At 37.4% G+C, this 22,734-nt stretch overlaps 2 protein-coding genes and 1 pseudogene across 2 annotated transcripts; all 3 read left to right on the forward strand.

The window, feature by feature from the left end:
* The first annotated feature begins 1,989 nt into the window (after positions 1 to 1,989).
* LOC121765077 lies at positions 1,990 to 9,744 on the forward strand (annotated as a pseudogene).
* A 346-nt stretch (positions 9,745 to 10,090) lies between these two features.
* LOC121765076 (betaine aldehyde dehydrogenase, chloroplastic) lies at positions 10,091 to 14,893 on the forward strand. The gene is made up of 15 exons (XM_042161124.1): positions 10,091 to 10,346; positions 10,537 to 10,679; positions 10,858 to 10,938; positions 11,025 to 11,173; positions 12,190 to 12,282; positions 12,370 to 12,493; positions 12,593 to 12,658; positions 12,735 to 12,801; positions 13,061 to 13,137; positions 13,326 to 13,439; positions 13,866 to 13,943; positions 14,014 to 14,165; positions 14,246 to 14,306; positions 14,412 to 14,518; positions 14,625 to 14,893. Exons 1-15 carry the CDS (start codon positions 10,238 to 10,240, stop codon positions 14,662 to 14,664), a joined length of 1,461 nt encoding a protein of 486 aa, XP_042017058.1. The 5' UTR covers positions 10,091 to 10,237; the 3' UTR covers positions 14,665 to 14,893.
* A 2,484-nt stretch (positions 14,894 to 17,377) lies between these two features.
* Positions 17,378 to 22,384, forward strand: LOC121763886 (pyridoxine/pyridoxamine 5'-phosphate oxidase 1, chloroplastic-like). The gene is made up of 14 exons (XM_042159983.1): positions 17,378 to 17,549; positions 17,702 to 17,881; positions 17,967 to 18,005; positions 18,310 to 18,477; positions 18,559 to 18,664; positions 18,756 to 18,922; positions 19,030 to 19,272; positions 19,480 to 19,568; positions 20,175 to 20,225; positions 20,322 to 20,412; positions 21,050 to 21,154; positions 21,284 to 21,354; positions 21,883 to 21,978; positions 22,086 to 22,384. The coding sequence occupies exons 1-14, from the start codon at positions 17,403 to 17,405 to the stop codon at positions 22,141 to 22,143; spliced, it is 1,611 nt and encodes a 536-aa protein (XP_042015917.1). The 5' UTR covers positions 17,378 to 17,402; the 3' UTR covers positions 22,144 to 22,384.
* Positions 22,385 to 22,734: the final 350 nt, after the last annotated feature.

Consider the following 22,734-nt stretch of genomic DNA (forward strand, 5'->3'; position numbering starts at 1 on the left):
GTCTTTCCGTTCCGTTCTCAGGAAGCGTGCGTGAAGTCACCCATTGATTTAAAATGCTCCGGCCCAATCTTCCATTTAATTAGTTTGACCTGGACTCAAATTAACTCCAATCCAATCTCCTTTGTTAAAACCATAGGCCCAAAACTTTAAATTAAATCATTTGGAAAAATCATTAAAAAAAATAAAAAAAGGGCAAAGCATCATCTTTTCTCACCATACGTGAGATTCCCGAATGGGATTGAAATTTCTAATCTTTTCTCCCTCTTTCAATTCCTCAAAACCGGTCTCTTCTCCATTCTCCATCTCTCTCTCAGTCTCCGTCGTCTGTTCCTTATTCGCCGCTTCTCCAGCCGCGATAATCACCATGGTCCAGCGACGATGCCGTCGTGGCCAAGCTCCATCGCGCCTCTGCCTGCTCGCGAAACTCCGCCAGCACCGCCGTTCTCCTTTTCTCCTGCACTGCAGCGCCGCCATGAATCGCAGCGGCTGTCGTTCATGCGAGCTGATTTGGGTGAGTTTTACTATAGGAGTTGATGAATATGCTTGAAGGCTACCGTTCTATATTTCTCGGTTTCTCTTTTGTTTTTCCCAAATTAGGAGGGTGAAAATCGTGGGATATTTATAGGCAAAATTGACGGATATTGATGGATTTGGTGGTTGAAGAGATTTTAGGGAAGATTGAGATACTAAGGAAAGAAAAAAAATATCCCAAAAAGATTAGAAAAAGGCGGGCGTTACATTAGATTTCCTAATTCTTGCACTTGTACCAATTCTATGAACCATTGCAATTGCAAACTAAATAAATATAACAAGAATAAAATTCAAAACAACGTGAAGAGCTCAATCTTTAATTCAAAATACATTTCTTTCTCTTATGTCAATGTACGTGGATGCTACCATGACTCTTTGCTCATATCTAGGGGTGGGTAGGTACGGTATACCTTACCGAAACCACCATACCGTATACCTTACCGTAAATACGGTATGCGAAAAAATCATACCTTTACCTTACCAAAGTTTTCGGTATACCGAACTTCGGTATACCTTATTTTCGGTATGACGAATTTCCATACCGACCGTACCTCATTTTCGGTATACCATACCGAAGTTCGGTATACCTTACTTTCAACATCAATTAAAATAGAAAATTAGATTTTTTAGAATATTATTTATATTTTAAAATTTTAAAAATAAATTAAATATAATTTATTCATAATTATATTTATATTTCACAATAGATTTTATAATTTAAAAATATATAAAATATATTTTATATATAATTGTGTTTATATTTTTGTGGTATATACCTTAGTTTACGGTATATACCTTAATTTACGGTATATACCGAATTTCGGTATGCAGCGGTAAACCGCGGTATTTGAAAATCCATACCGTTACCTTACCGAAATTTTTCGGTAAGGTATCATACCGTACCGAAAGTCACGGTATACCAAAAATTCGGTATTTTCGATATTTTTTCGGTACGATAAGGCCGGTATTTCGGTATTTTGATATTTTTCCCCAGCCCTACTCATATCACATGTTCATTATGTTTCGTATCTAATTACAAAAATAATAATAATAATAATAATAATAATAATATTCAAACTATAATAGAGATCATTCATATATATATATATATATAGTCCCATTATTCATAAATCTAGTCTTAAAGACCGAACTAGAGACCAAATTAGGGCCCTTAGATCTAGTTTTTAATGGATGAGATGAGATGATGTAGTAAAAATTTTCGCCTTCATTAGGTAGGCAAATTACTTCAACCGAGAGTATTTTTGTCAACTTACATTTATAGTTTATTACTTCATCCAGTAGATTTATTACTTCATTCTAATAGTTAATTACTTTATTCCAGTAGATTATTACTTCATTCCACTTTGAATTTAAATTTATTTAACCTTTTTACAAAATTTAAAGAAAATAGAATGTGTGAAGTGTTATTAAAATGAAGTATTTATTCTTTATTATGAAGTATGTCAATGTTGATGAAGTTATAACCTCATTTAATAAGGTAATGGACTGAAGTAATAACTCAATTGAAGTTCAATGAAGTAAAATCATATTGTGTTGAAGTGGTATACTTGTTGAATGAAGTAAATGCATATATGAATGAAGTAGTGATTACTCTTCCTCATATGCTTAAGAATCCCTTAAAGTAATAACCTAGTCGAATGAAGTGATAAAACTATTTGAATGAAGTAATGTAATAGAATAAAATGAAGTAGTGATCTAGTCAAATGAAGTAATATAGATAATTAAATAATGAAGTAGTAATAATCTAGGTGAATGAAGTAATAATGTAATTGAATGAAGTAATAGTCTAGTTGAAAGAAGTAATATAGAAATCTAAATAACGATGATTTTTATACTTTTTATTCTCCAAATTCGTAGCCAATAACAGTACAAGTTGAATAAAATAAAGTAGGGAGGTTGTGATTAGTTGCTTACAGATTCAAATTACCAACAAAGAATCCCACAAACTCAACTTCAACTTCAATTTCAATATTCTATTTAATGATTTTAGGTGCAACACAACTACCATAAGTGTTCAAGAGAGAATGAGATGACCTTTATGGTCGACCAAAACTTAGTTAAGATTAAAACCAACGATAACTCAATACTCTATATCAGAAAATCAATTGAGATGTGGCAGGTGGAGAACATAGAGCAGAGAACCATTGCAAGCTTTCAACAGAACACAAAGCATTCAAGAAAGACAGGATCGAATGTAGCGGGGACAGCTCCGAAAAATTGTACATAACTGCATTCATATGCATGAGGTATAGTTGTTGTGATTTAACTACTCACACTTTCAGCAATTCACCTAATAAATGCACAACACACACTCAAAATTGCTCTTCCTCTGTTCCAACACATGTCCAATTCTAGTTTTCATTGCTCCCCGGTGTGAATTTAAGGTATATGCATCTCTCCTCCAACATCCAATTGCATTCAAAAATCACATATCTCGTAGTCTAAGCAAACAAATTTCATAATCTGCAAACAATTGAGAACTATAGATGTAAAACTACATCATAGTTATTGTTTGCCCTAAATATGTGACTTAGGTGAATGACCTAGTCAAATGAACTAATAACCTAATAAAATGAAGTAATGACCTAATCAAATGAAGTAATATAGAAATCTAAATAATGACGATTTCCACACTTCTTCCCCATTGGAATGCCTTCAATCAGCCTTCTCCACGCTGCTCTTGCAGCTTCTTCTTCTTACCCATCAATGGCAACTCGTCCGACATCCTCTCCAACCCATTCCCTATGGCCCCATGACCTTATCAATTATCTCCTTTTGCATCTCCTTATTCACAATCTTCCATGTGCTGAACCGATAATGTCGACGTCGCCGGAGTTGTTCTTTGTCAATTCCTCGATGATGTAATCTCGATTTCGTAATTGATCGATTTTCCGGCGGAGTGCTTGGAGGCGAGCAACTTGAGGGATCCGTAGGGAAGTCTCTGTCTGCAATAACGAGAGGAACTCCTGACAGCACCAGTGACTCCGGCGATGGCGACGGAGGGGTTGTCCTTGCAGATAGACATGCTGAAGGTAAAAGAGGAATTGGGGTCGGGGACGGTGAGAGAGAATTGTAGAGAGAGAGAGAAGTGGGTTAGATTTGGGAAGGGAGGAAGAGTTGCATATTCCGGAAATACCCTTTTACCAATTTAATTAAATAAAAAATCAGATAATGTATAATTATTAATAACCATTAGATGTGATTAATGAGTGGATGAGATTTGGTCTCTAGTTCGATCTTTAAAATTGGTTCGACATTGATCACAACTCGGGTGGGTTAGTGTGCTAACTAATTTACAGTAATAACCAATAACTTTCAATTCTGTGTATTAAAATTATCAACACAAAAATATAATTATATCAATACAACATGTAAATTTAAGTATCAACACAAAGACATAAGTTTAATAACACAAGAAGATTGATAAATTTATGTCTTTGTGTTGATATTTTTAACATACAAAATTGACATTTAGTTATTATTATAAAAAGTTAGTATTTAACACTATATATATATATATATAGGGAGATGATCAAAATAAGTATGTGTTTAAATCCAGAAATGCAGACCAAATCTTGGCCCTAGGATTAGATGATCTAATGGTCAATAATTAACCAAAAACACGGAAGGTCATAATTAAGCAATTTTAGGTCATATTATAATATTTGGGTTTAATGTCATGCTAAGATCGTTTTAGGTCATGCTTTGTTAGCATGACCTAATAATTACCTAATTATGATATTGTTCTGCGTTTCTGTATTTAAATCTAGTTTTGCATAGATCAAAACCCTATATATATATATATATATATATATATATATATATATATATATATATATATATATATATAGGGGTGTGATAAACTACAAACTCCCTAAGATGCAAACTCAGCAAACTCTAATCCTACACAATTATAAGATATAATCTACGGTTACTATTGATTGTAAATCTAATGTCAACATTACCTATATAATTGTTCACCAAGGGTAATTTAGAGATCTAAATAAGCTGCCCAAATAATAAGGATTGTAGTTGTGATTATAATCCCGTAGGTCACGCCACATCACCATTCACTCCTAATTGACTTTCTTCTCGCCCCCTTTCCTCTACCCGTAGCTCTCGTCGGTTTTCAATTCTCGATTGCCGAACTTCAAGGATCCCAGCCCACCTGAATTCGTCGTCAGCGTTGACGCGGCAACAGCTCCGGTGACATGAGTTCTACAAGGCGAGCGGGTCAAGCGGCAGGAGAGTCTTCCGGGGGTAAGGTTTCCGGTTGAAAATTAGGGTTTTGAGCCGGTGACATTCTGAGCCTTTGGGCTTTTTGCGTAGATTGTGTCAGGCCCTAGATTTTCGCTTTATTTTTTTCCTGGATTGCGAGGTTCAACATGAGGCATGTAGTGAAGCGATTTAAATTCGAGTCCATGTTGTCTGATTTTTTGTTTGTCACTCTGGTATTGACATTTTGTGTAGTATAAGAGCATCTGTGTCGGCTGGCTAATCTTTTTTGGCTTGGTGGCTGAAGGTGGAGGCTAGATTTCCGGCTGGTGACATTGTCGACTGTTTTTTCGATTTGGGTATTTGCTGTTGACATTGTTCTCCGTCATTGTGTTTATCAAACTGGTGGATAGGTTTTAATGTTTGAGTGACATATTGTATATTTTGGTTGTCTTCATCAGCTGACCGTTGCTTTTATAGGGGTTTTTATGTAATGACCATGGTCATACTATGCAAGTCTGGGTATTGATGTGCGTTCTTGCTTTGTGTTTAAAGGGGTTCATTTTTCTATATGTTCATTTACGTCACTGACTGGCGGTTGTTATTCTATCAGCGAAACGTCTACGAAAAGGGAAATCTGTAGACGATGGGGAGTCGAATGGGAAGAGGACAAGGCTGACAGCAAAGCCTTCGCCTCCATTTGATTTAAAATCATTTGGACGTCCGCGCCTTTCATCTCTTGCAATATGTCGCGCTTGCAATTCCGTATGTCAGTAACGGTGCAACCCACCGCATCGTACCCACCCAAGAACTCCTTCAATAAATTGAAAGTCCTTGTAGGTCCAATGTTGGCCTTTGCGCAGTCCTGCATGAATTTATAATGGATATCCCCAAGGTTGCGGTTGGATTTCATGTATCGGACGTGCTTTTTATCAACCATCTCGTGATTGTGTAGGTCTACGAAGTTGCTGACAACATAGCAAGGACTGCCAGGATCGGTCGAATACTTCAAAGTAAGTTTGGCATTGCAATTACACCTGCTAGAACGGCGTCTACGTTTGGTAGAACTCGCCTCTTCGTCGACATCCAACTTTTCACCTTGCCGGCTGCATACAATAGTCTGCCAGGTTTTTATGTCGTTCGAGTATTTGTGTCCGAATCTACGAGTATCAAAACGGCATTCGTTGGCGTATGCTTCATAAAATGAAATTCCTTCGTCCAAAGTTTCAAACACCTGTCCAATGTAAGGCTGCATGTCGGGCCTGCAACCTGGGATAAGTGCAGCTATAAACAAAAGAAATAAGTGTCAAAATGTCATCACGGCATGTCACTGCCCGAATTGGCAGATTGCTGGTTATTTATGTATCAGAGCATCATAATAAGCATAAAAAAGTAGACAAAATTGAACTATTTTCCACCAAAAAAACGTAACAGATTCAGTACAGCTTCAAATAAGGAGCGAGTATTGACCAAATTCTACATTTCAACAACATCTTGATCAACCATTTCGAAATATAACCTACTAGTTCAAGCACAAGAACTTCTACACTAGTTCATCAACCATTTCGAAATATAACCTACTACTCTACCTCGTCGATCAACGAACATAAAAACATCGAGCCTACTACTCAACCTAATTCATCAACGAACACAAAAACATCAACCATAACCGTAATTGGTTTCAACGTCATGAAACGCCTCTAGTTCAAATTATCATGAAAATTACCTTGAGCCTCGTCAAACAACTCCATTGCAAACCACACCTGGCCTTTGAGCTTACGCCGGACAAATATACTTCGTATAAGATCGCGGAAGAAGCTTTGTTAGATCAATTACAGTGGGATAAAGTTATGGCGGAATGAGAAAGAAACCTCGTATGCATTAAATCTTTGTTAAAAATGAAGCTAATGGAAGTTTTGGATGAATGGCGATAAATTAGGGGAACATTATTGACCACGTCGGTTATTAGGATCTACATAATTATGTTGACCAAGTTATGGAATAGTTGGAGAGAAATGTGGGTTTTTTGTAACAGCCGAATGATTCACATTCCATATACACCCTTAGTGACTTGATTTATGTTAATCGTTGACATTAACATAAGTATTTTATCATGAACCGTAGATTATATCTTATAATGGTGTAGGATTAGAGTTTGCATAGTTTGCATCTTAGGGAGTTTGCATTTGATCACACCTCTATATGGGGATATATATATATATATATATATATAGTACATAAAATTGATCATCTCATTAGCTTGCTCAACCCAAAACAAGATGATGAGAGAGTCATCATCTCGATCACGTTACATACAGCCCTTGCTCGCTGCCTTACTTGCCCTCCACCCAACCATCATCTCTGCATTCGACTACGGCGACGCCCTCAGCAAGACTTTGTTGTTCTTCGAGGCTCAACGCTCGGGTAAACTACCCGTGAACCAGCACGTAAAATGGCGCGGTGACTCAGGCCTTGGCGACGGTCATGGCCAAGGGGTTCGTACCTTAGACTTCGCACCATTAATCTTCTTTTGTGCACGAAAATATGAGTAAGCGCATTGGCGTAAGACAGTTTTTATTTATCTGAATAGGTGAACTTGGTTGGAGGATATTACGACGGGGGAGATCATGTGAAGTTCGGGCTACCCATGGCGTTCGCTACAACGATGATGTCGTGGAGCGCCGTTGATTTCAAGACAGAGTTGGTGAAGTCCAATCAAATGGGACCTTCTTTGGAAGCCAACAAATGGGGCACAGATTACTTCATAAAAGCTCATCCACAGCCAAATGTTCTTTGGGGACAGGTAAATACAGCGTTTTATCATAAGCTCGTCACTCCACCAACTAGACCGCCCGTGAGACAACTTTACAACTACTTCTTTCCGGTTCTGACAATGGCAGGTTGGAGACGGAGGGGTCGGACCATTACTGCTGGGAGCGTGCAGAGGACATGACGACGTCAAGGACCGTGTACAAGCTGGATCCCGAGCATCCCGGGTCGGACCTCGCGGAAGAAACTGCCGCTGCCCTGGCTGCCGCCTGCCTTGCCTTCAAGCCTTATGATTCCGCCTACTCCGATCTTCTGCTAGTGCATGCTAAGCAGCTTTTCTCATTTGCAGACAGATTCAGAGGCTTTTACCATGATTCTGTTCCATCTGCTAAGAAGTTCTACACATCAACTGGTTATTCAGTATGTGTTTGAATATCCACCTCCCAGATTATCTTTTTTCTTCAAAAAATGTTGTGTTTCTTGAACTGACTATGACAGTTTTGCATCCTAGGATGAGCTGCTGTGGGCTGCGACGTGGCTGTATCGCGCTACAAATGACGGGTATTATCTGAAATACGTCGTCGAAAACTGTGAGTCCTTGGGTGGAACTGGATGGGCAGTGAAGGAGTTCTCTTGGGACAACAAGTATGCTGGAGTTCAGATTGTTCTGTCAAAGGTAATGCCCCACAAATTCTTACAAAATGGCTTTTAATTTCCTACTTATAAAAGGTAAAATTAGTGGTAAAACTGTTACCTTGTGGTCTGACATGTGTGTAGGTATTGATGGATGGAGGTGGAGGAGCATACACTTTCACACTGCAGCAATATCAAACCAAGGTTGATTACTTCACATGTGCCTGCATGCAGAAGAACGAAGGCTACAACGTCCCAATGACTCCTGGTGAGTAGCATCAGCACCTCGATTTCATCATTTTCGACCATATTCTTGCAGGAAACATCCATTTTTGAACAATGTTATTTTGGTTCTCTTTAGGTGGACTGCTCTATCTATGTCAATGGAACAATCTGCAGTACTCTGCCTCTGCTGCAGTCGCCCTTGCTGTCTAATCCGAGTATCTTGCAAAGGCGAAAGGTGTTGTGAAATGCCCAGAAGCCCAACTCCAGCCTCAAGATCTCCTAGTATTTGCCAATTCACAAGTATGTATCTTATCATCTTCTTCTTCTTCCTGTTTTCTGCCAAATTTGCTACTGAGACCAATCTATGGGGCAGGCTGATTACATTCTTGGCAAGAATCCCAAAAACTTGAGCTACGTAGTTGGCTGTGGTGACAACCATCCGGTTCTTGTTCATCACAGAGGCGCATCTATTGCCCCCATCTCCCTTCTCCGTTCTGCAGTGGGATGCGTTGATGGATTTGAGAAGTGGTACAAACACCTGGAGGCCAATCCTAACATCATATATGGAGCCCTTGTCGGCGGTCCAAATGCCAACGATGAGTTCATAGATGATAGGTCTAACTATGAGCAGACTGAGCCAACATTATCAGGAGCTGCCCCTCTTGTAGGCCTATTCTGCAAACTCCAAAGCCTTTCCGGAAATTCAGCAGGTAAATCGACTCCTCGTCTCTAGATCTTTCTAGAGATGTTTGTTTCATGTGGCTCCAATGGAATATGTTCAACTGAATTCGCCTTGTTTTCGCAGATTTGTATAAGAAAGAACCACCGAAGCCTTCCACTCCTTACCACAAGCCACAAGGTCTGAGAAATTTCTGCTTTCTTGAATTAAACACACACAAAAGCACATATGAACATACAAAAACAACACTTTCTCATTTGGGACATTTTACATACATATGATATGCTTTCCATCATAAATCATCACATCCCCCCTTTGATTTTACAGGATCATCACCCACATCTACACCAGCCTCCACACCCAAATCAGGTGAAGAACTGAAACATAATCTCCATTTCCACATTCACACACATACAATAATAAACTGACAATAAAGTATGGTTCTTGCAGACACCCCTATAGAGTTTCTTCACTCAATCACAAAAGCATGGAGTGTGGGAAAGGAAACGTATTACCGGCACAAGGTTTAATGAAGAATGTTTCGGATAAGCCAATTTCAGAGATGAAGCTCTACTTAGAAAATCTGAGGGGATCGTTGTGGGGTCTCATTCCCACAAAAGAGAAAAACATGTATCAATTCCCTCAATGGCTCAAGGTGTTGAATCCTGGCTCTGAATGCAGTTTCGTCTACATTCAAGGTGGTGCTCAAGCCAAGATTTCTGTTCAAAGCTACCATTAATTTCTAAGCATTTCAATTAACAGATTTCCAGCAAATATGTATGACAAACAAATTAATTTGATTTTTGGGCCTTTTAATTATTTATATTATAACACTTCAATATCTGTTATACTACATTTATTTTCAGTTGTTCCCTTATTAATCCCAAATATATAATCAGTTTTTTTGTTAAATATGAATAATTGATCTCTCAATTGGGAAATATATGAATAATTCGTTATTTTAATTAAAAAAGTTACTTTATCAAAACTTTTTGAATGCACAGAAACATAGATGGATTAGTTAATTGTTTCAAACCTCGGAAATCGAAATCAAATCGTCTTTGTTTATTTAACCACAAATCAACAATTAGCTCTTCAAAACCACACCTCATAATCAAAAAATCACACACTACACACAGTGAGAGCTCACACAGCAGAGTAATAATGGCAATCCCTGTACCAAGTTGGCAACTGTTCATCGACGGAGAATGGAGAGAGCCCGTCCACAAGAATCGCATCCCCATCATCAACCCCGCAACTGAGGAGACTATCGGTCAGCTTCCGAATCTCGGATTTAATTTTTGTTTGTAGTGCCTAGTTTTTCATGATATGTGTTTATTTTATGGTGATCAACTTGTTGCAGTAATTAGGTAACATAGCGAAAAGAATTGAGTCAGTGCTTGATGTGGATTGATTTCTTACTTTTTTAATTTGATTTTAGCATTAAATTGTTTGTGTTTCAGGAGATATTCCAGCAGCTACTGCTGAAGATGTTGAAATTGCTGTTGAGGCTGCTCGCAAAGCACTTGTGCGGAATGGGGGCAAAGATTGGGCAAACGCGACTGGAGCGCACCGCGCCAAGTATTTACGAGCCATAGCTGCTAAGGTATATCAGCATGCTATATGTTACTTGATCAATCGAATTTTGCCCGATCCTTGAGCGAATGTTGGCATGCTTGAGTGAGGAGGTTCTTGCTACTTCTCCTATTGGAGTTCTCTTATTTAAGTATATAGTGACTAAATCTTTTTGGAACATATGCTTATCCTTTCGGAATTCTGTATAGATAACAGAGAAGAAATCATATCTGGCAAAACTTGAAGCGATTGATTGTGGGAAGCCATTGGAAGAAGCAGCTTGGGATATAGTATGTTTTTCATACCCACAGACATATTTGCGTAGTCCCTGTGTCATACAGTACACTTACTTGCTAATTGGTTCTGTCACATCCAGGATGATGTTGCTGGATGTTTTGAATATTTTGCTGATCTGGCTGAAGCATTTGATTCAAAGAAAAAGACTCCTGTTTCTGTTCCCATGGATACATTCAAGTGTTATGTTTTGAAAGAACCCCTTGGGGTAGTTGGGTTGATTACGCCGTGGTAGGTGATATTGCTTGATTTGTTGAATCATTATCAATCTTGAAAATTTGGAATCAGACAAGGAACTTTGTTTCTTGGAGGCAACAGGCAATCTGAGTGCTTTTTCATTCCCCCCTGAGATTTAATAGAAGTAGTACAAGGAGCTTTTCTTGTCATTTTAGAAGTTAGAACCAATGAACCATCCGATAAAATAGTAGTCTGGGTAGCATGTGGAGAAGCAATCTGCTACTTGGTTACAAAGGAATATAATGTAATCCTTCCGATTGTAGTTGCTAAAGACTTAATGAATGTTACTGGGTCTTATCCACAGTGCTATGGTAGAAGTTCACTATCAATATGATGCTGTGCAAGTTGGATTCTAGCTACACTGGCATAACGAGCAGAAATTAGATGTAAAACAATTCTATGGAGATCGTATATTGCAAATCCCTTTTCATCTCCTATTCCAACATCATAATACCAGATTACCAGATTTGTCAGATTCTGAATCTTGAACAGTAGAACCTCCCGCTCTAGTATAATTCCCTGGCACTCTGTATATGAATTCTTCACCTTATTCCTAAGATATTCCATTGTCAATATACATTTGGTGTTGGAAAGAGAAGACAAACACGAGTTGCAATAGAGAAAATTAGAACTCTTCGACATGCCACAAATTGAGAGTGAAAACAGAAGATGGCTGACTATTTCCTAGTGTTACTTGTCTATAGCTCTTTTACATTTTGCAATTAGGAATCTTTCAATGAGTTCATATATTCCTTGTCTGGGATTTCATTTTATTTGCACCACCATCATTTTTTTCACCCAAGAAAATTTTCCGAAAGCTACAATTAGTTTTTGTTGGTAGATATTTTCCTTCTCTTAAAGGAGAGTTATTTTTCGTTGCAGAGATACTGTTGTGAACTAGAAACTGAATTATTTGACACCTTCTTGTTGAATTATTATTACAAATTATTCTCTATTGTAACTTGGATGCCAGTAGTGATTGTCCTAAATTGGTATTTTCTCATTTATAGGAATTACCCTATGTTAATGGCAACATGGAAAGTTGCCCCTGCTCTAGCAGCTGGATGTACTGCAATACTTAAACCATCAGAATTAGCATCAATGTAAGTTTTTTTATTTCAATATTCATGCCTTCAGCTACTGTTTTTATATTTGTATGATGTTTGTTTTCCACTACTTGGTAACTTCAGCACATGTTTGGAGTTGGCTGAAGTGTGTCGAGATGTGGGTCTTCCATCTGGTGTTCTCAACATTTTGACAGGCTTTGGTCCAGAAGCTGGTGTTCCTTTGGTTTCACATCCTGATGTAGACAAGGTCTGTCGCGACCTTCCATTCTGCTTTTCAGTTTCTTATTTTTCTTTTGAGTTGGATGTTTTGCATTGCAATGACCTTCCCTCCATGGTGAATCTACAGATAGCATTTACAGGGAGTAGTGCTACAGGAAGCAAAATTATGACTGCTGCTGCATCACTTGTAAAAGTATGTTATACCATGATACCTGATTACAGTCGCTTCAACTATGCTAGTATTTAACTTATAATATTGGTTACTGCAGCCAGTTACGCTTGAACTTGGTGGAAAAAGTCCAATAGTCATCTTTGAAGATGTTGATCTTGACAAAGGTATAGACCTTTGAAGTAGCAAGCCCTGTCGTCTGGTACATTCATATTTCAAAGGAAATGCATGTTTTCTCCCTTTCGGCTCAGCTTAAACTTTAAATAATTGAGTAAATGATTGGAAAATCGCTGCTTGAGAATGAGAGGGGTAAAAGAAGAAACCGTGGAAGGGTTACACAAAATCTGATGACATATATTTTCATGATAAAATTATATTTGCGACAATCTCTCTCATTGTCTTCATTTACATCTATTATGCATACAGCTGCTGAATGGGCTCTCTTCGGTTGCTTTTGGACAAATGGTCAAATATGCAGCGCTACTTCTCGACTCATAGTCCATGTAAGTATGGAGAATCATAGGCTCTTAGCAGTTAATCGTGCATATGGAAAAACTGAATACCATTGATAATTAAAGTGAAACGCAACCGAAGAAGCTTGTTTTTTAAATAAATAAAGTGGCTATTCTTTGTTGTTTTCACTGTATTCTTTAAGCATTAGTTATGTTTTGATCTCATAATATTGCACCAGGAAAGCATCGCAGAAGCATTCTTGGAAAAACTGGTAAAATGGTGCAAGAACATTAAGATTTCAGATCCATTAGAAGAAGGTTGCAGGCTTGGCCCTATAGTTAGTAGCGGACAGGTGAGATGTCTGCTTTTTTACAACTTTATTACTCGTACGGAAGACATTGAATTACTTCCTGAAGTCTTACATATCTTGTTACGACTACTTTATCAACTGGATTTTAGATCAAAATTGTTGAGCATTTTGGTCAGTCCTCTTGAATTTGCTTCATCCACTTTCTTATCTGAATCCTTAGACTGCAATTTGCTATACAGGAACCTCACTCTCTCTGACCATTTTATATAAAATAACTATCCAAATCAATGGGGCCATATAATAGAAAAAACATCTGTATCCTTTTGTCATGGATAAAATGGTTGAACAAACAATGGTGCACTTTCCTTTTCTGTACTATTAAACATTTATGGTCTGTCTTCTCAAATGCATGAACATCTAGTGACAGAAAGTGGTATAACTCATTACGTGATGGTGATAATGTGACAGTACGAAAAGGTATTGAAGTTCATATCAACAGCCAAGGATGAAGGTGCGACCATCTTATGTGGGGGTGCGCGACCTCAGGTAAAACATCCCCTCCTGCAGCCGGTTTGCTTTACGGCATTATTTCCTAACTTCACCTCTCTACTTGCAGCATCTGAAGAAAGGATTCTATGTCGAACCCACCATAATAACGGATGTAAAAACCTCCATGCAAATATGGAGAGAGGAAGTTTTCGGACCAGTTCTGTGTGTTAAAACATTTACAAGTGAAGAAGAAGCCATTGAACTGGCAAATGACACACAGTTAGTAAACTTCCATCTCATAATATACATGTGATTGCATACTACACTTCCAATTCTCTTATTTAAATGGAATTTCACAGCTATGGTCTGGGGGCTGCTGTATTATCACAAGACCATGAAAGGTGTGAACGGTTGACAAAGGTGAGATTGTTTGGCATCTATCAAGTAAAAACATTAACACGCATCTTGTATTATAGTTGTATTTGAAGTTATAAACTTGGAATGTTCCCTTTTTCGTTCTTGCAGGCCTTTCAAGCAGGCATCGTGTGGGTCAACTGCTCGCAGCCATGCTTTTCACAAGCTCCTTGGGGAGGCAAGAAGCGCAGTGGTTTTGGTCGCGAACTTGGAGAATGGTAAGTTTGAGTGTTTGACCTCTTCTTTTGTAGTATGATTGTTTCACTCCACCAAAACACGTTGGTTTCAGCCATGCTTACTCGACCTTGATTCCTTCTTTCTCAGGGGGCTTGACAACTACTTGAACGTGAAGCAAGTCACATAGTATGTTTCCGATGATTCGTGGGGTTGGTACAAGCCTCCAACAAAGCCATGAGAATCTCCAGCCATCGATTGTAATTTCTGTGTGTTGTTAATTGTGTAAGAATAAGGAAGATGCTTATAATTCTTGTGAATTTTGAGCATCCGTGTACGTGTAACATCCCTACTTGTCTGCACCTAAAATTTTCATTTGATTCGAATTTGCAATAAATTTAATTCGGTGTTTAGTTCCAGTTTTTTTCTTAAATTCGTAACTTTAGATTTGACTGCATAATTTCTATGTACATTTCGCCGAAGGCGATCGAGTTGTTGCAATTTGGTGATTAGAGCATGTGCATCGGTGCTCGATGCTAAGGACGGCGTCCGTGCCGTCAGCGCGGCAAGCACCTGCTCGCCGATGTGCTCTTGCCGACGGCACGGCCGTGCTCGATGCATCGAGCACGTCCGTGCCGCTGAGCAAGGCGACGTGGCGCGACGGGATTGGCCAACGGCATAGCCGTTGGCATTTTCCTTTTAAAAAAAACAAAATTCGAAATTAATTAAAAAAATGTTTTTAAATTAAAAATATACATATTTTCCCACTTCCCAATAAATTATATTCGTTTTCTCATCACTTTTAATTTATTTCATTTTTTCCCCAAAATTCACATTTTCATTTTTAATTTGTAATAGTAGTTCGAGTATTTTTTAATGTTTTTTTATATTGTGGAAATGTTTTTAGCAATTGAAGTATTTAAATTGAATAATGGAATTGTGGGACCCTAGAGCATGCTCTTGCGGAAGAACATGAATGTGGGTGTTGTGCTCTTACCAAAAAGCAGGGAATAAAAAATAAATAAAAGTGGGTTTGGGCCCACTTCCATGCTCTTGCCAAATAACATGGATGTGCATGATCTTAGAGCTCACTTGAAGATTACATAGGTTTTGGTCGAACCAACGTTATAGTAATAAAAGTTATCTATTTTTAATGCTTATATTCATAAGTCATAGGACATAATATTAGGGCTGGCAAATCGTGCGGATTGGGTCGTTATCGGGTCAACCTGATAATGACCCAACCCAATAAGGCCTAACCTGAACCCGACCTGTTAAGGAAACTGTAAATCCGAACACGAACCCGACCTGCTACCTTCAAATCCGAACACGACCCGCACCCGACACGAACCCGTTATCGACACGATATAATATGGGTTGACACGACACGATAACAACCCGAACCCGATATTACACAATTAAAACCTAACATTACACGATTAAACCTTAATTTTAACCTAATTTACACAATTAAAATTCGTTTTATACTATTTAAACCTAATTTATAAGAAATTAAAAAATTAAATTAATATATATTTTTTTAAATAATAATAAAAATAATAATATTATTTCTTAATGGGTTACCCGTATCTGACCCGCATCCGACCCGAACCCAACCTGAAATTATCGGGTTCTTAATGGGTCAACCTGATAAGGACACGGATCCAATAAGACTTGACCCCAACCCAATAATTTCGTGCGGATTCGTGTCAGATTATCGTGTCGTGTCGAAAATTGTCAGCCCTACATAATATATACTCCTAATTTTCCATAATGATGAAATTGACTAATTTTCCATACCTATTGAAAAGTTGTACTTTCAAATTTTATTAGAATTATGAGATTTACGCGTAGTTCTTTGCTCCACATAAAAAAGAGTGTTGGATGATCGTATAAATGATGACGTATTCATCATTTATATTTCATATATTCATCATTTACACGCAATTATTTATTTCAACTATCTCATTTTAAATGTTTTATTATTTTGTTTTGTCGTTCAATTATCATGTTTATTTGTTAATAAAGGTTATGTCTAATTTTATTTATTGTTCGATTGTCTTTTTCTTAAATACGGCGGCCTTTAAAAGTGTATCTTAGTCGGTCGTCATAATACTACGAGTATCTTATAATTATTCATTTCACTTCGACCCTATGACTTATTTCTAACTAAATCTTACAGTATTTTAACTTATTTCATTTTATATCTATCATGAGTTTTAAGAAATGTAAAAAATAGTGAAATATATTGAGTTTATAATAAAATGTGAGTGAAGTGAGTTAGTGGAATGTGAGGTATATTTATCATTTATGGTAAAAATGAAGTGTGACTCTTATTGTGGAATGAAGGGAGTATTTTTTTTAATGTATAGAATGTCTGATTTGTATTGACATTGAGACGCTCTTATTTTACAGCCATATACCAAGCCTACTAATGCTTGCTTGGATTACAAGAATAAATTAGATTAAGATATAATGATTTTGAAATGACACTATAAACTACATAAATGTTAATCCAAATAGAATTCATGCATTTAGAGTGACTTTGCATCCTTACAAATCTAAATTTACACGCAAATACTCCCATCTCATAAACCAACAGAAATAAAAGCAGGCGTAATTAAACAATAATCAACATTTAATTAAATATGAAATATCGAGTTAAAAGTTTTTGTGAATACGAAAAATAGATCACTTTGTGAATGACACGTGTTTTTAATGTAAATTAATAAAATATGAGAAAAGGAAAAGTAGTATTAGTGGAATGTGGGTCCATATATTTTGAATATGGCCTATTTTTCGTGGACAACCAAAAATGACAAATGTGTCATATTTTTCGTGGACGATATAAAGCCAACCCTATAATAAAAATACTCTTATCCAATCACTAAAAAGGAATTTGGGTTTATTTAATTTATCAAAATAAAAATGCGGCAGCCATTGCTGCGGAAAGCAGAGATCATGAGATGCATCCTCACCAAATCATCACTCTTGAATATCCCAATTTCCCCCAATTTTAATCGCCCTCACCAGATTCTCAGCTCCAATTTTCTTTCTCACACATCTGTAAGCCAGGTAAGCATGTACTGCGCCTGCACCAAACGTATAGCACATCGTTCAATTTATGCGCAATCACACACACGTATTGTATGTATGGTTACTGTAATTTTCAGCTGGCATAGAACAGAGTGAGCTGATTGGCGGTTGTATTTCGGTTCTGGATTCAGGGTTTTTGGAGTTCGAATTCGCGGGAATATTGTTCGAGGTCGATTACTGGAGTTAAATCCATGGCATTGGTGAATATTGCTCGCGGCCCGGAGTCCGTATCCTACTTAAACCAGCGAGAAGCTGCGGAAATCGATGAGATTCTCATGGGGCCACTTGGCTTCAGCGTTGATCAGCTGATGGTCAGTTTTCTTTACTGACTTCACTTTTTTCCAGCTTTGTTTTTTGATTGGAGTTGTTGAGGAATCTATACATTTCTGAATGCAGGAATTGGCTGGTTTGAGCGTGGCCACGTCGATAGCTGAGGTGAGTTGTTTTATGTGTCTGTCTGTGATTAATGTCGAATTTGATTTTTGTTTCTCTGCAAGTTTTATGTTATTGGGTTGAAAAGTTCTTCTTTCATTGTTTAATTGCATGGAATAGCGAAAATGGCTTGATTTACCTTTACCGCCAGGACTGATTGTTAATATAGTTGCCAGTAGCACGTGTGATACTATTATTGCGTTTATTTTACGTTCATATGTACTGATATGAATAGTTTTGGCATTTTTTGCTAATTCTAGTTTGCATTGTGGTCTAGTTAAAAGAATTAATCAATGCTTCTATGCAGGTCTATAAACCAGCTGAACACAACCGTGTGCTTGCTATATGTGGCCCGGGGAATAATGGTGGCGATGGTCTAGTAGCTGCTCGTCATTTGCATCACTTTGGATATAAACCATATGTTTGTTATCCAAAGCGTACTGCTAAGGCTCTGTACAATGGTCTGGTTACACAGGTATAGAGCATACCTCATAGTACTAAAGCAGAAATTACGTAACAGGATCTTGCAGTAATGCTAATGCTTGAGATTTTGTAGTTGGAGTCGCTGTCCATTCCTTTCCTGTCAGTTGAAGACCTACCGGTGGACTTATCAACAAGCTTTGACATTGTTCTGGATGCAGTATTTGGGTTTTCATTCCAGGGTACACTTCATTCCTTCCAAATTTTGTTAGTCAAACTTGAGCAAAACTTGTTTCTGATATCATTTTAAAAGAATTATTATCAAATCTCTAGGCAGCCCGAGGCCTCCTTTTGATGACATTATACAAAGGTTGGTAGCTTTAGGAGACCCAAATGAGAAGAATCAGAAATCACCTGTCCTAGTCTCAGTCGATATTCCATCTGGGTGGCATGTTGAAGAAGGTGATATGAGTGGCAAAGGCATTAGACCGAACTTGCTGGTAAGTATCATGATTCAGAAATTTACCTTTCTTCTGCAGACATTACGAACTTGTTCTCTTCTCTTCTTGATCTTGACAGGAGGTTAAATGCTGCAAATTGTGTATAGGTTTCCTTGACTGCTCCTAAGTTATGTGCCAAAAAATTCTCTGGTCCTCACCATTTCCTTGGAGGCAGATTTGTTCCCCCTGCCATTGCTGAAAAATTCAAGCTAAACCTTCCAGAATATCCCGGAACTTCTATGTGTGTCCGGATCGGTTCGCCTCCACGAGTTGACATATCAGCTCTGAGAGAGAATTATATTTCTCCTGAATTATTAGAGGACCAAGCTGAAGCTGATCCATTTACTCAGGTATTTCTTCACCTCCAACAGAGTGATTTCATATTTAGGTTCTGGTCTTTATATAATCAACTCTAAAACTCTGAAATTATTTACTACGACTGCCTCATGTAATTCTAGTCTAGTGGCTAGGTTTATGTTGAGTTGCGTGTACTTTTATGATTTTGCCTGAAATTTCCTGTAAGAACGTTTCATCTATGTCATTTTATGATGTTGTAGTTCCAGAAATGGTTTGATGATGCCATGGCAGCTGCCTTGAAGGAACCAAATGCTATGGCCATTTGCACGGCAGGGAAGGATGGGAAACCGTAAGATTAATGTCTTTAACCTTGTTTAATTGTTCAGCAATGCTGCTGTGGCAGCTACTATTGTTTGTGTTATGTACTATTATTCTGTTTAGGTACTATGGCTGTTTTTTTTTTCTTTTTCTACCAATTTTACTTTGATTTTTATATGTATTCAGACTTCCATGTACATTATATATTTGTAGTACTATCTATTATTTAACTGGATAGCTACTGGAAAAGATGTTTGCTAAAGAATAAGAAAGATAATGCATGCGAAATTACTTCGTATATCACCTTCTCTAAAAGAATGGGAGTTTTGTAGTGGTTCTTTTATACTACAGCATATCCAAGCTTGAGATTTCTCTATGAGATGCAAGTTCTTTTGGTCTTAAGATATTTTCCTTTTATTCTGTTAGTGAGGCTGTTCCCAATGCCTCTGAAACATGATAGTCAAATTTATGGAAGCGGGTATCTATTCAATATGCTTGAGGTATCTCTGCTAGTGCTGGATTGAACAAGTAGGAGGGTCGTATTTTAATTAGGTTATATGAAATGATTGTTTCTAAGACTTTAATATGCATATTGTGAACTCAATCGTGATATTATTTCTCTATTACTTTGCTGCAGCACGTCAAGAATGGTACTGCTGAAAGGATTTGACAAAGATGGTTTTGTCTGGTAAATTATGCTAGTATACACTGAGGCAGGGGTGTACAGCCTGATCAGAATCTATTGGTCATGCCAGAAGTCTTAAACCTCATCATCTTTTGACAGGTACACAAACTATGAAAGTCAAAAAGCTCATCAAATATCCGAAAACCCTCAAGCTGCTCTACTGTTTTATTGGGGTGGCTTAAATCGCCAGGTATGTCCTATTCTTCATCGAATTATGTTCACAACTCACAAGTTATGAAGCCACAGATCCATGTGGAACCTCTGTCTCCATTTTTTCAAATAAGAAGATAGCTTTCATTTCGTATTATGTCTTTGGAACTTTAGCTTGAGAAGATATAAGAATGGTGGTTTACCTAGTTTCCGACTCATGGATTGGCAACCGATCTTGTAAAGGATGTTTATTTTGAACAGGGACATTTTCTTCTCAAAGAATGATTTCCTTTTGATGAACAGTGCAGTCCTAGGCTAGGATGAACCTGGAAGCGAGACAGCTTATTATCTACATTGTTTCTTGTTTATAAAGTTAGGGGGTGTTCGGTTTGCAAGATTGTATCCCGGGATTAAATATGTAGTGTGTTTGGTTCATTAGATAACTCAGTCCTAGATGGATAATCATGGGATAATTAGTCATAGCTAACCCCCTATGACTTAAATAATCTCACAACTCAATCCTAGATTATATCTACGTATTATTTTATCTAGGAAACCGAACGCCACCTTATTATAATCTTTAGTATCAGTCTTAAAATATAAGCCAAGAACTCTGGCAAAATGATGCATGTTTTCAATCTCCCCAAGTAAAAGTTCATTGTCTGCCTTGGCTTTAGGTAAGGATTGAGGGACCAGTGCAAAAGGTTTCTGATGAAGAATCCGAGCAGTACTTCCACAGTCGTCCTAGGGGAAGCCAGATTGGAGCAATTGTCAGCAAACAGGTTTCTTTGTTTCTTTCTTTTTTGGGGTTTCTTTATTTGGGGGTGGGGGGTGTTCTACTCTCTGATATTCCTCGCGTGTCTTCTTCTATGCTTGTGAAAACTTACCAACATCTGTTTCTTGTTTCCTAGAGCACTGTAATCCCTGGAAGGCAGTTTCTTTACCAACAACAGGCAGAGCTGGAGGCTAAGTACTCTGACGGGTTAGTTGCTCGCACTCAACTACTGAAATAGCTAACCTACATAGATTGTTTGTGGTTAGTTTTCCAGTGATTTATTCACGATCTAACTATGTAAGGCCCCATTGCTGAAAGCTAAGATATTTAACCATTTATCTTTGGATTTTATAACATTTCATTAGTTTTTAAATTAAAGTGATGACTGATGCGTCATATAAATTTATTGGAAATTCACTTCACTGATCAGTTTTTCTCTGGCTTCATTACACATGAACATTTATAGTTTGTATATGTTGCAAGTGGTAGCTCAATTATCAGTTGAGCAATGATGTCCATAGCCTGCATAATGGAATTAGTGTTGCAGCTGGATAAGAAAAATCAGACGTTTATTTCATATGTTATCCAAAGCCCAGTGATACACTGAATTAATGTGATTATCATTGTATCCAAACCCCAGTGGTACACTAAATTAATGTGATTATCATTGTATCGCCCTTTACAAAAATAAATAGATCATTGTTTGCTAACTGCACGATTTGTTGTCTCGTGCAGAAGCCTGATCCCGAAACCCAAATATTGGGGAGGATATAGACTCAAACCAGAGGTTTTCGAGTTCTGGCAAGGACAACCATCCCGCCTGCACGATAGGTAATATCACAACACTTTCACTGTGACTACTAGATTGATTTTGGTTCTCTCTTTTTGTCACTGTAAATCTCACCACGACTTCATTTTTGTGTCACCTCATTTGATAGGTTGCGATATACTCCTCATGGGAAGGGGGCATGGAAAATCGAAAGATTGTCTCCATGACTAGCATTTACAACTGTATCATCCTGGTTGTGAAACATACTTCTTTATGGAGTATATGTTTTTTATTCTTTTCTGCTTCTTATGACAGAAACTTGGCTTTTATTATACTACGTAGTACAGTTATTTTACTTCTTTGTTATCACTTATCACAAATGAACTTTGCGTGTGAATGTATGTGTACTATTTGTGAAAAAATTAACTTGTATAATTAGTCAATTAGATGACTTGTTTTCAAGTTCGAGATGGCTTTGTACTTTGTAGTGATGCGAATAACTTAATGACTTTTGAGTATTTAATTGTGATTTATGTTGGTAAGTTTATTTAATTTACTTTCAACCAAATATAATCAAAAACAAAGACACCCAAGAAAATATAACCCGTTTATACACTGCATTTGTTTAACCTTCACGTCTAATGATCGATTTTATTTATTGCCATATCAAAATAATGCGTCCAAAGAGATCATAACTAAAATATGGCTTCTTAAATCTGAATCTATATACGATAACAAAGTTTACAAACGTAAGCAAGAAACTTGAATAAACAACCTTCTTTCATCAATCTAAAAGTAAAATCGAATCAGTAATGCCA

Source organism: Salvia splendens, chromosome 14 (assembly GCF_004379255.2).
Source record: "Salvia splendens isolate huo1 chromosome 14, SspV2, whole genome shotgun sequence".
Lineage (NCBI taxonomy): Eukaryota > Viridiplantae > Streptophyta > Magnoliopsida > Lamiales > Lamiaceae > Salvia > Salvia splendens.